Source organism: Perognathus longimembris, chromosome 13, assembly GCF_023159225.1.
Source record: "Perognathus longimembris pacificus isolate PPM17 chromosome 13, ASM2315922v1, whole genome shotgun sequence".
In the NCBI taxonomy this organism is placed as follows: Eukaryota; Metazoa; Chordata; class Mammalia; order Rodentia; family Heteromyidae; genus Perognathus; species Perognathus longimembris.
In genome coordinates, this window is record NC_063173.1 from 61,923,344 (window position 1) to 61,938,641 (window position 15,298).

The 15,298-nt window shown below is 68.0% G+C and overlaps 1 protein-coding gene across 1 annotated transcript in view; it reads right to left on the reverse strand.

Annotated features, from left to right (window-relative positions):
• Positions 1-10,921: 10,921 nt before the first annotated feature.
• Kcnq1 (potassium voltage-gated channel subfamily Q member 1) overlaps positions 10,922-15,298 on the reverse strand; it is a 220,405-nt gene continuing 216,028 nt past the window's right edge. The window contains exon 16 of the mRNA XM_048361465.1: positions 10,922-11,209. Within this exon, the coding sequence (XP_048217422.1) occupies positions 11,021-11,209 (189 nt within the window). The 3' untranslated portion in view covers positions 10,922-11,020. The remainder of the gene's footprint in view (positions 11,210-15,298) is intronic.

Genomic DNA, 15,298 nt, shown 5'->3' on the forward strand with positions numbered 1-15,298 from the left:
AGGGTACTAATCCTGAGCACAAAAGCACAGGGACAGTGCTCAGACTCTGAGTCCCAGCCCCGGGACAGAAAAACGACAATGACAACAAGAACAAGCACACAGCACACTTGGAGCTCACACCTGCGATCCTAGCACTCAGGAGGCTGAGAGCTGAGGATCGCAGTTCAAAGGCAGCCAGGGCAAGAAAGTCCACGAGATTCTTATCTCCAATGAACCAGCAAAAGTCTGGAAGGGGAGCTGCGGTTCAGCTGGCACAGTGCCAGCTTTGAGGGCAGATGCTCAGGGACGGCACTCAGGCCCTGTGTTCAAGTCCCAGTACTGGCACAAGAAACAAGCCAACCCACCAGGGGCTGGCAGAGAGGGGGTCATGGGCACGGTTTTAGAGCCAAGCAGCCCCAGGGCATTGGGAGCTGGTGCGGGTGTAGGCTCCGGCGTGGAGGAACCTGCCCGGAGTCTGCGGGGCAGAGACCGTGGCCAACGGGGGCTACGATGGCCCAGGGGGCTCCGTGGTGGGGCTGGGGGCCTCCGGGGAGTCTGGCTTTGGAGACTGCCAGCCTGGGCACGGGCAGATGGTAGCGACGCCAGTCCAGCGCGGTGCTGGGGGCTCGCGCCTGTCATCCCAGCGGCTCAGGAGACCTGAGGATGGAGGCTGCCAGTTCAGGGGCATCACCCAGACCCCGAGTTCGAGCCCCGCCACCGACCCCAAAGAGAAGCAAGTCCAAGGAACACATAGCGCTTTTTTAAGGAGGTTCGCGGGGCTGAGCTGTGAATGAGCGTCTTTGCTAAGCCCGGTGGCCCCCGTGGCCGTGTGGGGTGGGGGGGGCGGGTGGGGAGGCCCCCCTCGCCTCCGCGATCTCCCCCGCCTCTGGGGGCGGCCCCGCAGCTCTGGCCTTTCGGGGTCGGGGGTCGGAAGCCAGGGCCGTGCACGGGGCCGGCTCTCGGGTGGACGGGGACTACGGGGCCTGGAGCGCCGGTGGAAGGAGCCCCGCGGCGGGGCCGGCGGCCGGCGGGGGACGGAAGCCCCCTACCGTCCCGGCGCGCGCCCGCCCGCGCCCGCGCCCGCGCCCCCGCCGCGCCCGGCGTCTGTTTGGAGAAGAAAGCGGACCAATTTGTTTTCATTCAGAATCACTTAAGATCCCATTTTGGAGAAATGAAAAGAGAAAAGCGCACTTCCCGCGCCCCGCGCGCTGGGTGCCCGCCCGTGCCCGGCGGCGCGCGGGGGGTGGGGTGGGGGTGGGGGGCGGGGCGGGGCGGCGCCCCTCCCTCCCGCCCCCTCCCCCTCCCTCCCCGCCCCCTCCCCCTCCAGGGTCCCGGCCGCTCATCTACATGAAGCGCACACTCGCGGCCCATCTGCAAAGGCGCAATTAAGCGCGGGGGGCGGGGGCGCCCGAAATTAGCATTTCCGCGGCCATCTGGCGCGGGGAGCGGGCGAGGCCGGACAAAGGGCGGCGGGCGAGGGGAGCGGCGAGTGTGCCGCGGTATTGACCTGCAAATGAGGCTTTGTCCGCGCGTTAAAGCTCGCCGGACCCGACCCCGGCCCCCGCCCTCGGCCCCTCGCCGCCCCGGCCGGGACCCGGCCCCGTGCGCGCGGCGCGGCCCTCCCGGTGCCCGGCCGGCAGGTTGGCGCGGGCCCCGGGGGTGAGATCCCGAGAGGCCGACCTCCGCCGGGTCGCCCTTGGGCCCCAGCGGCCTTCATCTCTGAAGGCAGTGGTTCGGATGGGTGACCTGCGCGGGGCAGTCCACGGGGGCCGGGCCCGGAGCCCCGCACCGTGGGCCCAGACGCTTAGGGGCCCCTGCCAGGCCCCGGTGCTTCCTAGGGTGATTAGGATGGACACCTTTAAGAGGGGACCCCAGTAGCCCCAAGACCCCCCCAAGGCATGGGGGGGGGGCCGTGTCAGGCTGACCCTGGGCAAGCGGGAGAATGGCTGCAGTCCCTCCTCCTAGCTGTGGGGTGGGGACCCCGGCCCGTCTTGGGGGTCTCAGGGGGAGGAAGCCTGGGCGGGGCTGGAGGCTCGGGGCAGGAGGGGATGCAGGTGGGGGCTGGGTCCTAAGCAAGGCTGAGTTCTGATTGGTGGAGACGCGCCAGCGGGGCGGGGCTGGGTCCAGGCTGCCCCTCTGGAAATGGTCGCTAATACGCCAAAGAGTCAACTAATTTCCCCAGAGACGGGGAGTCCAGGATGCGTGTGGACCCCGGCCCGGCCCTGCCCGGCAGGTGCTGTGCTAAGTCCCCAGAGCAGCATCCGACGGCGCAGGCACGGGGAGGCTCCCCTAGCCCCAGCCCAGTTCCACACGCGTGGGGCCCTTGCCTACTGTTGCCAGGGCCTGATAGTCTACCACCTGCAATATGGCTGACCGGGCCCGGGGCCCCGGGGAGGTGTCCGGCCTGGAGCATGTCAGCCTGAGACGGAGAGTCCTCTAGTCAGGCCTAGCATCTCTCTTTGCTCACGGGGCTCAGGGGCCCAGAGGGCGGGGAGGAGGGCGCCTGGCACCAGGTCTTCTTGGGGAGGTAGAACCAGTTCCCTCTGACCAGGCTGCGTGACCAGCACAGGACTTGGGGGCTGACACGGGCAAGGACGGCTGGGCTTTGACACCCGAGTAACGCCACGCTGTGCGCTCCCAGAGAATCCTGTCCAGTCTGGGTGTGGCAGGGCACACCTGCAATCCCAGCTACTCAGGAGGCAGGGATGGGGGGGCTGTGGTTGAAGGTCAGCTTAAGCAAAGTTAGCAGGAGACCCTATTTGAAGAAAACAAAAAGGGACACCCCAAACAAACACACCGCCACTGAAAGAGAGCAGAATTGCTGGGGGGCGTGGCTGAGGTGTCAGTGACCCTGAGTTCAAATCCAGTACTGCAATGCAGATGTTCTGCTTCTGCCGGCTGTGTGTGCAGGGGGTGGGGGGGAGGGGACGGGGGGGGGCAGGTAATGAGAGTTTTGGGTGGAGGATAGCTGGGAGGACTCCCAGGGGCTCCTGAGGACTGTGTCACCAGTCTGGGGACAGAGTGCTGATAGGAAGGTGGATGGAGGAGGTGCCTCTGTTTTTCCTGTCTTTCCCAGAAGGCACCGGGCCCCAGCCCCAGCACGCGGCAAGCCACGATCCCACCTGCGGTCCCCAGGACTCACCAGGTCCGGCGGGCAGGCCGTCCTTTCCTAATGCCCTGAATACTTTTTTCTTGTGTCCCCGGTGGGATACTTCCTGGTCAGAGGGCAGGGAGGTCAGCCGCAAGGACAGTGTTTACTGGGGACCGAGAGAGGTCAGGGAGGGCTTCCTAGCAGGCAGTCCCTCGTGCCGGGGTTTGGAAGACGAGTAGGAGTTTGTTGAAGAAGGGACCAAGGGCCAGCTTGGCAGTGGTGGCGGTGGTGCTGGGAATGACCTAGAGCTTCAGTGGCAGACGATGCCAGTGGGCTCCTCCTGTCCGGGCTTCTAGCTCCAGCTGCCCAGGCTGGGCTGTGTCTGGGTCTTCGGGCCTCAGACCTACGGCCCACGTTTCCGTGTGATCAGGGGAACAGAGCAGTGTCAGGCGGTTGGTGCCTGGGCCTAGGAAGGCAGGGCTACCTTGGAGCCTGGGCCCGATACTCAGGCAGGATCAAGGATGGCTGGAAGTAGCACTGGACCCCAGGGTCTGACTGCAGATGGAAGGCGTGCCCTGCCTGCCCGGGCGATGGCGGGCGTCCCGTGGCTCGAGCCCTCGCCAGCCCTCTCTTCCTGCCGGACATCTCAAGATGGATGCCAGTAGGAGAGAAATGGCCTCTTTAGCCCAGTGGGGCTGGGGACAGGTGTCACCTGGTCATGGGCCTTGTCCCCTTCTGCTGCCTTGGGGCTTGTGAGGCCCCATTTCTCCTCAGGGGTCCCGAAGGCTTGGCACAGCCCTGGTCTGGAAACGCAGCTCCCCGTCTTTGAGCACGGAGCCGAGGCTGAGGGTGGGGGGGCACCGTGGGGCGACAGCGGGACCGTGCCTGGCTGTCTGAGGCCACCAAGTCTGTTTGGAGCCGACTCAGTGTTCGCTGTCTGTCTGGTTAGACCCAGTGGTTCATCTGTGAAATGGGCCCAAGGACTCTGAGCTCTGGTCCACTTCAGCTCGGACCCTGGGCAGGTGGGCAAAGGCCTCTGAGTTTGGGCGTCTCCTGCAGAAGCAGGGCCGCCCGAGGCCCAGGCAGGAAAGGCCCTGTTCCTGCTGGGTCCCCGGCCAGCTCCCGGATCGTCCCGTCGAGGGTGGTCAGCCCTGGTGGCGGTCTTCTTCGCACTTGTCCTGAGTCCCAGTGCAGGAAGGTCCCCAGCCTCTCTCTGTCCCCGATGTGGGCTCCCTGCAGCCCTGGCTGGGCCGGGGCCCAGGTGGGAGGTGGCGGCCAGGGCGGCTCCCCGGAGGCTGAATGGTGGCTGTGTCCTGCAGCCCTCGGTTGTCATCTGCTGCTGAGATTTGGTTTCCTGGCTGCAGGTGGATTCTGGAGGCTGGGTGACCCCCAGCCCCGAGCCCCGCCGCCTCTGCGCCCGGGGAACAATGAGGCCCATCTCCACGGGGACAGGGCCCAGGCGGCAGTGGAAAAGCAATCCGCCTGTGAGGAGGCCCCTCGGGTGGGCTGGCAGTGGACGGGGCGGCTGGGGGCTTGGGTGCCAGGCCTTGGCAGGCCGGGCCCGCCGGGTGCCGGGTAACCGAAGCCGCTGGGAGGTGCGTGGGGCGGGTGGCACACTTGGAGGCGGGAGCCCTGGCTGGCAGCCGGGGGTGGTGGTGGCAGGGGTGGGAGCCGGCGTGTGGAGGGGGGGCGTGGGGCTGACGGCCGCTCCCCCCGGCAGCTAGGGCTCTGTGGGTGGGGACACACGCTCTGGGGAGTCACTGGGGCTCTGGGGGGCAGGCGAGGGTCATTGGCTGGACTGCAAGTTGAATTGAGTTTCCTTTTCTTTTGGCGCTGGTCCTGGGCCGTGGCCTCAGGGCCTCGGCGGTGTCGTCCTTGTGGGTTTCTTGTGTCCCCTCAAGGCTAGGGCTGTACCCTTCAACTGCAGCTCCACCTCGGGCTTTCTGGTGGTTAATCGGTGATAAGGTCTCAGGGACTTTCTTGCCCAGGCTGGTTTCAAGGCAGAGTCCTGTGACCTTTACAGCTTAGCCTCCCTGGTGGCTGAGATCACGGGCGCGGGCCACCGGCAGCCAGCTTTCTTTTTAATTGAAAAACTTTAAATGGCATGTTCTTTCTCATGTGGGTGCGATTCTCTTTGGACAATGCTCCCCCGCCCTCCCCACTGCCCGTGTCTGAGTTTTGAAGTAAGGCAAGAGGACCAGAGCAAGATGCCCTTTGATTGAGGCCTGAAGAAGGGTCAGATGGTGTGGCCGGGCTCGGGGGCCGGAGGCCCGCACCGGGTGGCGACTGTGTCGGCCTCCCTGGGGACGCAGGTCTGTCTCCAGGGGGTTAAAAAGCCACCAGGGAGCCGCCAGGGGCTCGCACCTGTAATCCTGAGCTCTGCCGACGGCGATCCACGCCAGTCCAGGCTGGGAAGTCGGCGAGACTCTTCCGTTCAAGCAACCACCAAAAAGCCAGAAGAGGAGTTGTGGCTCAAGTGGCAGAGTAGCCAGGCTTGAGCGGAAAAGTTAAGGAAGGGGCAGTGCCTCGGCTCGCACGCACGCACGTGCGCACACACAGTCCGGGTGTGGAAGCCTTCCCCTAGCCTCCCTTCCTCAGGGGCCTTGAGCCCACCTGCATGTGGGGGTGATTGACGGGAGGCGGGGGCGGGGCTTCAGGCGGGGAGGGGGTGATTGACGGGAGGTGGGGCGGGGCTTCAGGCGGGGAGGGGGTGATTGACGGGAGGTGGGGCGGGGCTTCAGGCAGGGCGGGGGGTGATTGACGGGAGGTGGGGCGGGGCTTCAGGCGGGGAGGGGGTGATTGACGGGAGGTGGGGGCGGGGCTTCAGGCGGGGAGGGGGTGATTGACGGGAGGTGGGGCGGGGCTTCAGGCAGGGCGGGGCTCTGCTCTGCTTTGGGGTTGATGGAGCTCACGGGCTGGGCCTCCACCTGCAGCTTCCCTCCACCAAGCCCGCGGTGGAGACAGCCTGGCCCCGCGTGTGGCAGATGGGGGACCCTGGGCTTCCTGGGCTGCTCCCCAACTCCACCAAGGATGAGGTCTCCGACTTCCTGGGGTTCCCTAGCCCTGTCCCTCCCTCCTTGGCCGGGGTGGGTCAGAATGGGAGCGGGCCTTAGGGCCGAGGGCAGCGGCTGGCTCGGCTCTGCCTTAGCGGCGTCCAGTTCCGGGAGCAGGGATCCGGCTCCGCGGTAACAAGCACAGGGGACGCTGAGTCAGGCCACTGTCGGGGAAGTTCTGTGGACACGGTCCCTAGAGAGCCTGGACGTGTGGGGGAGGGCAGCCCAGGCCGGTTCTGCCCCGGCCCTAGGCATCCGGGGGATGGGGGGGGCTCGAGGCCTCTCTTCCCCACGTGTGGATGCAGATGTTGAGGAGCGCCCACTATGTTGTATCTTCATGTTGAGCAGCTGGACTGTGGCCGGAGGGCAGGAAGCGCCGGCCAGCCCGAGGGAGGAGCTGGGCATCGCCAGGGCCCAGGACGGAGTGGGAGGCCAGAGGCGCGCCTCAGTTTCCCCTTCTGCACTGCTGAAGCTGGAGGGCGGGACGGGCATCTCATGGGGTGCCTGCGCCCCGAGTGGGGTAGCGCAGGTCTGTCCCCAAGTGTGGGCCTGCCCCAAGGCGCGGCCCGGCCGGCGCGTTCGGGGCGGGCCCCACCCCACCCCACCCCGCGCAGGCCCGGCCATCGCGGGGAAGCCCGCGCCGACGGCGCACGCGCGTCCTCCCAGGCCGAAGCCCGGACCCCGTGGACGGGAAAGCGGGCTTGACGGAGCCCCTGGGGACGGACGCCCTTCCCGGCGTCCCCGCCGCCCGAGGCCGCCTTCACAGAGCCCCCGGCGGGCTCCAGCGTCCCGGCGGCGGCTGGGGGCCAGCCTCGCTCGGGCCTGGCCTGTCCTCGGGGCCTGGGGACCCCGCCTGGCTGCGGCCTCCCCCGCCGGCCCCACCTCTGCTGGAGCTGAGCAGGGCTGCGTCTGGAGAGGCCTCCCCACGCCCTGCCGGTCCTCCCCGCTGGGGGTGGGTGCCGTGGGGGGCTCAGGCTCCCCGAGCGAATGGGGAGGGTGGGCTTCGTCTGCTTCGGCTCCACCTCTGGCGTGGGTCTCCAGGGTGTGGTTCTGCGCTCGTGCCGACTGCCCAGAGGTCAGGGCTGTGACCTTCGGGCTGCGGCGGCCAGCTCAGCTCAGAGGGGCCGGGGCCCCCGAGGCCGCACAGCCGGACAGCCAGAGTCAGCATGGGAGTGACATCCTTGATGTCTTGTTTCCGTTCTTCCTCTCGCCCACAATGAAGGAAGCACTTCCATTTTGTGTGTGTGTGCGCGTGCACACATGTGTGTGCGTGTATGCATGCACACACGCGTGTAGGGGGATAAAGCTCCCTGGAAGGTTTTTCTCTGGATTTGGACAGTCTCATCAGTGGTCTCGCTATAGCAGAGTTTCTTAAGGGTCCAGATGGCCTTCCAGGTGGCAGGTGCGGTGGCAGCCTTTTTGGAGCCAGTGGGCACATCCGGCGCTGTCTGGCTGTGCCTTACTGCAGGCACAGTGCCCTTTGACCTCCCAGCCTGTGCCCAGAGGAAGTTCCTTCCTGACCACAGCGGTGGACTTCTCCGCCACAGGAAGTCCCAAGTCTTCTCCGAGGCCGCCTGTCAGTGTGTGGCAGGTGAGAAAGCCCTGCTGAGGGGTGGTCTCCAGACCTCGAGGGTACCTCTCACCCCTGGGGTGCCCCCTGCCTCCACTCACTGGGGTGTGTGTGTGCGCATGCCAGGACTTGAACTCAGGGCTTTACACTCTCCCTTGGCTTTTAGCTCAAGGCCAGCGCTCTACCATTTGAGCCGCAGCTCCCCTTCCAGCTTTTTGGTGGTTCACTGGGAGTCAGAGTCCCATGGACTTTGCTGCCTGGGCTGGCTTCGAACCACAGTTCTCAGGTGTCCGCCTCAGAGCAGGGGCGATGGCGGGTGAGAGTCCACGCCCGGCTTCCCCTGGCTGTGGTGGCTGCTGCTGGCCGCTCCCCGCTTCAGTGAGCTCCAGGCGTGACTGCCCCGCCCCCCACCTGCCCCAGCTAGGCGAGGGGGCGGGCAGGGCCAGCGGGGAGGCCGGGCCGTGGGTGGGGGGCGCTGACGGGGGCTCCCCGTGGCCCTCGGCATGTGTCACGCCCTGGCCCCGTCCGCCGTCTGCAGCTCAGGAGCGGGAGGCACCGGGGCGAGCCCCCCGCGGTGGGTGGCTGGGCGGGGGGCCTCCTGGGCCCTGGGCGTCGGGCAGACCTGCCCTTCCGGGGGGCACCGGGGTTGAGGCTGAGGTGGGAGCCCCTGGCGTCCACCGTCTGGCTCATACTCAGAGCCCCAGCCCGCCCTCCCACGGGCACTGGCTGGCCAGGAGCAGAGGCTGGCGGGGAGGGGGGCTCTGGGGTGACCCCTGAAGGCCCCTCCGCCTGCTTACCCGCGTCGCGTGGCGGGATGGAGCTGGTCGGGCCCGGAGGGCGCCGTGCCCAGGGGCTGAGGCCCGGAGGCCGATTCCTCAGCGCCGACTGTTCCAGGCACGGCCCAGGCCCTGCTGCGGGCCACCCCAGCTGGTGGGGGGGGGGCTGGGGGGGCAAGGACTGCGATCGGAGCTCGTCCTCTAAAATAGGGCCGGAGGGAGGAAGCCTCTGGTCCTGGGGGGCTGCTGTGGAGTGAGGGCTGGGGGGGGGGTAGGGGAGGGGAGGGCGGTGCTGGGAGGGGCGGGGGGCAGTGCCGGAGGTGTTGCCTGCCAGGGCGGCTCCAAACCTCACCGCCCCCGCCACCGTGAGGGGCCTGTGCCTTCTCGTGGCCCGGGCAGCAGGCTGGCTAGCAGGGGCCTCGCCCGGGCCTCCTCCTCCCGGCCAGGAGAGGCGGAACTTCAGGGGTATCCCCAAGCCCCACTTCCCCCGGTGAGGCCGGGGCCGGGGGGCCGGGGAGGGAGGGGTGCGGGCGGAGGGGGTGGAGGGGCGCTTTGGGCAGAGCCCCACCCAGCCGCCGGCCACTCGGCCCTCAACCAGGGAGCCCAATTTGGAGACAAAAGCCCAGCTCTGGGGACAAATAGCCCTGGCTATCGTCAGCCGGGCGGCCGGGCAGCCCCGGCGGGACGCACCGAGGGCCCGGAGCGAGGGCGGAGGGCGGGGGCCGAGGGTGGGCCGGGGCCGCACGCCGCCGTTGCCCGGGCGACGGTCCCCTCGCAGAGCGGTCGGCCTGGCCATTGTCCGGGGCCCGCAGGACATGTCACACACCAGATGGTCGTGTGCTGTCTGGGTCACTTACAGGGGGACGGAGTGGAGGAATGTGGCCGGCACCGCAGGGCCGGGGCACCATCTGTTCGCCTCGGCGGCGGGCACCGGGCGGGCACTGAACGCGGGGCCGGCCGGGCCCGGCCTCCACGGCGGCTTTAATTAGCTAATTCTATAATTGGGGCTTTATTTCAGGTAAATTGCATTTCACACCCGAGAGGGCCGGAATGGCCCCGGCAGGGGGGAGGGGGGCACTGGGGCGCGGGGCTGGAGGGGGCACTGGGCCGGCCCGGGCGTGGCAGAGGGTCCTGCCTCCCGCCGCCCCATCCCCGCTGGCACAAATATTTACCCAACAATGGGACGACAGCTCCAGCCTCCAGCAGTGGCGGCGGCGGCGCCCGCTCCACCCCCCGGGCGGCCGGGAGGCCTCGGGCCGAGCGCCCCGCGCTTTCCTGCAGAACCGGCCGGCACCAGTCAGCGCTGGTCAGGCCAGGCACCGGGACCCCGTGGTGGGAGCCAGGGCTGGGCTCGGGAGCATACGAGGGAGGGGGGCACAGGCGGCGGCCTGGGGCCCGGGGGGCCTTCGGGAGGACCCGGGGAGAGTGGGCTTAGCGCGGCCTGGGTTCTTCCCCCCCCCCCCCCCGAGCCGGGCAGGTGGACGCCGCGGGGCAGGACGGTGCCCGGCAGGCACGGGCTGGGCGCTGTGTTGCGGAGGGGGAGGGGGAGGCCTGCTCCGTGGGGGGTCTACTGGGTCCCGGGTTGGAGGTCAGCCTGGCCTTGCCCTGGGGGACATGGGGGGGCGGGCACGTGTCTCCCCCTGTGGGGGAAGGGGACCCACGAGGGAAGGACGGGAGGGGGCAAGCCCAGCACAAGCCTGTCCTTGAGCGCCTAGGCTGCAGAGCCGCACCGAGGTGGACCACGAGCTCGCTGTTTATTAGGAAAGGCCTGCGGAACGGCGGCTCCCCGCGAGCCTCATTACAACACACGTTCCCAGTCACCGCCAAGTACCCGGATGCCCAGGACGCCCCTGGCCAGCGCGCCTGCGCTCGGCGCCCCGCCATCGGTCCTGTGGCTGGGAGCGGCGGGCTGGTGCGGGGAGGGCTGGAGAGAGACGCCGAGAGAGGACTCTGCTCCCCAGAGCGAAGCCGGGCCTGCCCTGAGTGGGGGTAGGGGGCGGGCGTGCCAGTCCTGTTCTGTGGGGCTGGGGGACCCACAGCCCCCTACCTGTGGGGTCACCACCTCTAAGATCGAGGGCGCAGAGCCTCCCGACGGGGCACCTGCTGCTGGCTGGCTGGGCCCACCCTGCCCTGTCTGTCCTCTGTAGGTCCTAGACGGGAGGCTGGGCCGGCCCGGTGGACGGTTCCAGGCCATTCCTCGGCTTCTCCTGGAGTTTCAGGATGAGCTGCCCTCGGGATGGCACGTGGCCAGGCCAGGCGGCCCAGACGCACCCACCCCTGCCCGGACCACCATTTGGGGCGTGTCGCCATGACTGGGGGGAGGGGGAGACTGCTCAGGCCTGAGAGGCAGCAAAGGCCCAGTCGAGTCCTAGTACCACTGATGGGGATGGGGCAGCCCCCCCCCCCAGGCCAGTGTGGCCCTGCCAGGGGGCTGGGGTGCCCCGCTGGTCTCTGAGGAGGGGGGCGTGGCCCCGCTGTGCCCGGTGGCGAGGGAGGTTGGGCAGATGCACTAGGGCCGCCCGGGGCGCCCCTCCTGGGGCCCCCCACCTCCTCAGGAGCTGGGGTCGGGGCTCCCGGGGGGCACGGTCAGCTGTTCGTAGGTGGGCAGGGCGTTGCTGGGCAGGAAGAGCTCGGGGCGGAGGGAGGCGTCGTCGCCGCGGGCGGGGCGGGCGTGGTGGAGGGCCAGCAGCCGGTGGAGCAGGTCCGTGATGAGCACCAGCCTCTGGTCCAGCTGTGTCACCTGGGGACAGGAAGGGAACAGTGTGGAGGGCCGGGAGAGGGGTGGGGGGCACACACTCCAGGGCCCCCCGTGTGCATCTGGACAGGCGTGGCTTCGGGTGGTGGCTTGGGGTGACTCCTGGTCACCCCCTAGGCCTCTGACGTTCTGGCTGGACCCTGGAGCGGTCAACACCCGAAACACGTCCTGGCTTTGCTGGGGCCTTTGGCTTCCCGGGGGATCTTAGGAGCCGTGCCTGCCCGGGCGGGGGTGGGGGGGCCGTGCACGACCTCGGGGGGCCGTGGCACGGAGCTCAGCGCGGTCAGGTGTGGACGGCCGCGTGGGGACTGCTGTCCATCGGGTGCGGGGGGGGGGGTGCTCTGGAGGAGGCCGAGACCTTGGCCCTGCTGGCTCCGCCCCTCCCCCCGAGGCCGGTGCCTCAGTGGCTCTCTTCCCGTCATCCCTCAGGCACCCCTTCCCCTTCCCAGACCCCTGGGGCAGCGCTGGGCCAGGCGGCGCTCCCGGCCTCTTTTGCTGAGCCCTGGAGGGCAGGCCCGGCGACGAGCAAGGCCCAGAGAAGGTGCTGGATCCGCAGTGAGCCCAACGCCTGCCTCCTCCCCAGGGGACCCGGCGTGAGCCCGAAGCCCGTGCTGCTCCCAGAGCCCGTGGGGAGGCCGGAGCCCCCCTCCGGGGGCCCCACGGGGCAGGCGCCACCGGCTGGGGGGAAGGGCGGGCGGAGGTGCCCGGCAGAGGCACTGGGGCCGGGGTGCTGGCACGAGGCGGTGCAGGGAGGCGTGGAGGCTTTCCCTGGGCTGTAGGCGGGCGCTGCTGGAGGGCCCTGGAGCACGGACGAGCCCGGGAGCGGGGGGGGGGGGGGCAGGTGCGTGGCCGGCATGGCATGGGGGAGCCGAGCGGGGTGCCCGCTGTCGGACGCTGGCAGGTCAGGTGGGCACCGACGCTGCCACTGTGCCCGGCTCCCCGGTGCCCCCGACAGCTTCATGCGTGGGCGCGGTGCTGCCAGCCTCTTCTAAGCATCCTGGGGAGGGCTGGGGAGGGCTGGCGAAGGCGAGGGAGGGGGCAGAACCCCGGCCCCGCGGCCCCTGGCCCCTGTGCCCAGGACTGGGTGCGCCCCTCGGGTCCGCGGCGGGCGGGCCTGGCCCGGGCACGCTGCTCAGCCCCGGCTCCCAGGCCCTGGTGTGGGGCGCTCCCGCGGGCTCGGCCCCCATTGCCTCCCCGGGATCGGGCTGTGGCAGGTGCCCGGGGAGCACCCCACCCTCCCGGGAAGACGGAACCTGCTCTGGGCACGGGCATGGTGCTCCCCAAGGCCGCTGGCAGATTAGTTTTGGGGATCTTGGATCTCGCTGCGTGTTGCAATCCGATAGTGATTGAAAGGGCCAGGCTCACAAAAGCTGCTTTTGTGCCCCGCCTCGACACACCGAATTAATACCCAGAGATGACTCGGGCGGCCTCGGAGGAGAGCAAAGCAATTAGAACAACAGCGGGTTAGCAAGCCCGGCGGGGCCGGCCCGCCCGCCCGGGGCCACGCAGCCTCCTGTTTGATGTGGTTATGAATTTGTTTTCAAAAGAACAATTTTTGAAAAAGAGTCTTTCAAGAGAAATTTCGGAGGAACTCGCCCGGCCTCAGTCCCCGTCGGGGACCTCGGAAGGCCCAGGCCTCGTCTAAGCTGCTGGCAAAGCCAGGGACACCAGGGCCCAGGCTGGGGCCCCCCCTTCCCCCCCCCCCCCCCTGACACATCTGGGGCAGCAGCCTGCCCTTCCCTGCAGTCCTTTTTTTTGTGTGCCGATACTGGGGCTTGAACTTAGGGCCTGGGGCTCTGTCTCTTAGCTTTTTTTTTTTTTTGTCAAGGTTACTGCTCTATCCTTGCACCACAGCTCGACTTCTGGATTTTTGCTGGCTCATTGGAGATAAGCGTCTCATGGACTTTCCTGCCCAGGCTGGCTTTGAACCGCGATCCTCAGATCTCAGCCTCCCGAGTAGCTGGGGCGGCAGGCGTGAGCGCCCACACCCCACTGCCGTTGTTTCATGTGGGGCGGGTGCAGTAGCCCATTGATTTTCTGGCTTCCCATCCCAATAGTTTTCCACACGGAGATCCTTCCAGAACACAAACCAGGCCACCTCGCAGCCCCGCAGGCCCAGGGCAGGCCCCAGCCCCCTTGCCACATGGCCTCTTCTTCCCCGTCCGTCCCGGGCCTCTGCCGATCCTCACACGCGTCCACGAGTTCCAGCCTCTGTGCTGGCCAACGGCACCGGATCGGGCCTGACCCCCTCCCCGTGCCAAGCTCCGCCCCTGACCCCCCTCCCCCGCCCCTCCTACGGCCCCCCCCACCAGTGCCCACCCGTGCTGGGGTGCCCTCAGCACTGGCCCAGAGGCCGGCCAGCTGTGGCTGGAGGAGCGGCGTGCGTGCGCCCAGCCCAGCCCCACAGTGGGAAGGGAGATGGCGCCCACCAACTGCCCTGGCTCCCGCAGGCGCTGGCACCTCAGTTTCCCCGTGGGTAGCAAGAGGACGGTGCCGTGTCAGTGCTGGGTGCGTCGCGCAGGCCCTCTGACGAGGACCCCCGGGACAGTGCTCGGCACTGGGGAGGCGGCGACTGCACCCCACAATGATGATGACCACGGGCGCACGCGCGTGCGCTCAGCCCGGGACGGGAGGAGGGGGCCCTGTGCCCAGGAGGCGCGCGGGGTGAGCCGGCGCCTGCGTGAGTTCAGGTGGGCCCGTGGCCTTAGAAGGCTGTGGGGAAGACGGAAGCGGCCCAGGCACCCGTCGACGTGGATGCATAAAGAAGACATGCTATATGTAGGCTGCGGAATATTATACAGCCATGAAGAAAATGGAAATCGTATCACCGACAGGAGAATGGATGCAATTGGAAGACATTTACCGAAGGAGACAAGACAAACTCAACACACTGCGTGTTTCACTCCTATGTGCAAGGTGGACCTAAAGGACACACTTTCCCATGGACGTACACCTATGCATATTCACCCATATACATAATTAGATATATGTATATATGGACGGATAAACACAGAACACGAGACCAAGGAACTGCTTAGGAGAAGGAGGAAGGGGAAGAAGGGTAGAAGGTGAATGCATTCGGCTGCTGGTGACTCACGCCTCTAATCCTTGCTACTTAGGAGGTTGGATCTGAGGACTGGAGTTCAAAGCCAGCCTGGAGGGTAAGTCTGCGAGGCTCAGTGGCAGGTGACCTGAGCCCATCGTGACCAACTGCATCTTGGGCTGGGTGCTTGGCACAGTGCTGCCCGGCGGCTGGGCCTGGTCAGTGCCCCCCAAGCGTCTTCCTAGGGTTTGCGGTGCCTGCTGGATCTGCAGGGGGAGCTCTGGCGAGCATCCCCCACTGTCCTCAGTTCTTGTCCCTGGGGAGGCGTGGGACCCCATTCGAGACAGAGCACTGGAGAGGGACTCGAGGTCGGGGGGGGTGAGGGGGGGCAGGGAGCTCAGCGGGGCTGGGTTGGAGGGCCGCATGGGGAGAGCCCAGGGCCCCAGGCCTCTGCCCACCTGCTCCGTGGGCAGCCTGACTGTGGGCACCAGGGATCGCTCTCCATGGCCGTCCAGCTGGTGTGTGGAGGTGTAGGGGACCCCAGACCCCTTGCAGGCCTTGGAGGGCCCCGGCCCTTGGTTGGGACCACTGGACCGGGCCTGCGGCCACTGCTGAGCTAGCGAGCGGGAATGTAGGGCAGGCTGGAAAAAGAGGCTGGAAGCGGAGAGCCAGTGTTTGTGCTGGCGACCGGCACGGCCCCGCCTGCGTTTGATTCTCCGCTGAGCTGAGTCCCGGAAGCCAGGGGGACGCCGGGCAGAGCACTTTGTACCTGAGGCCAGCAAGCTCCGCGGCCTCAGCTGAACCTGCCGGGCGGGGACCCTCGGCCCTGCTGGGGAGCAGGTGGAAAGGGCCTTGTGGCTCCCGCTGGCTGCTCTTTGGCTGGGCCCAGCCCTTCCGTGACTCCCCGCCCCCACCAGGGAGTTCAGCTCGGGGCTGGGAAACTCAGGGCCCCCAAGTGCACCCGCGCCCAGGATCCTGGCAGTGCCCTTATGGCTCTGCAAGCCTCACCTCTGCCTCTCACCTGTCCCCCC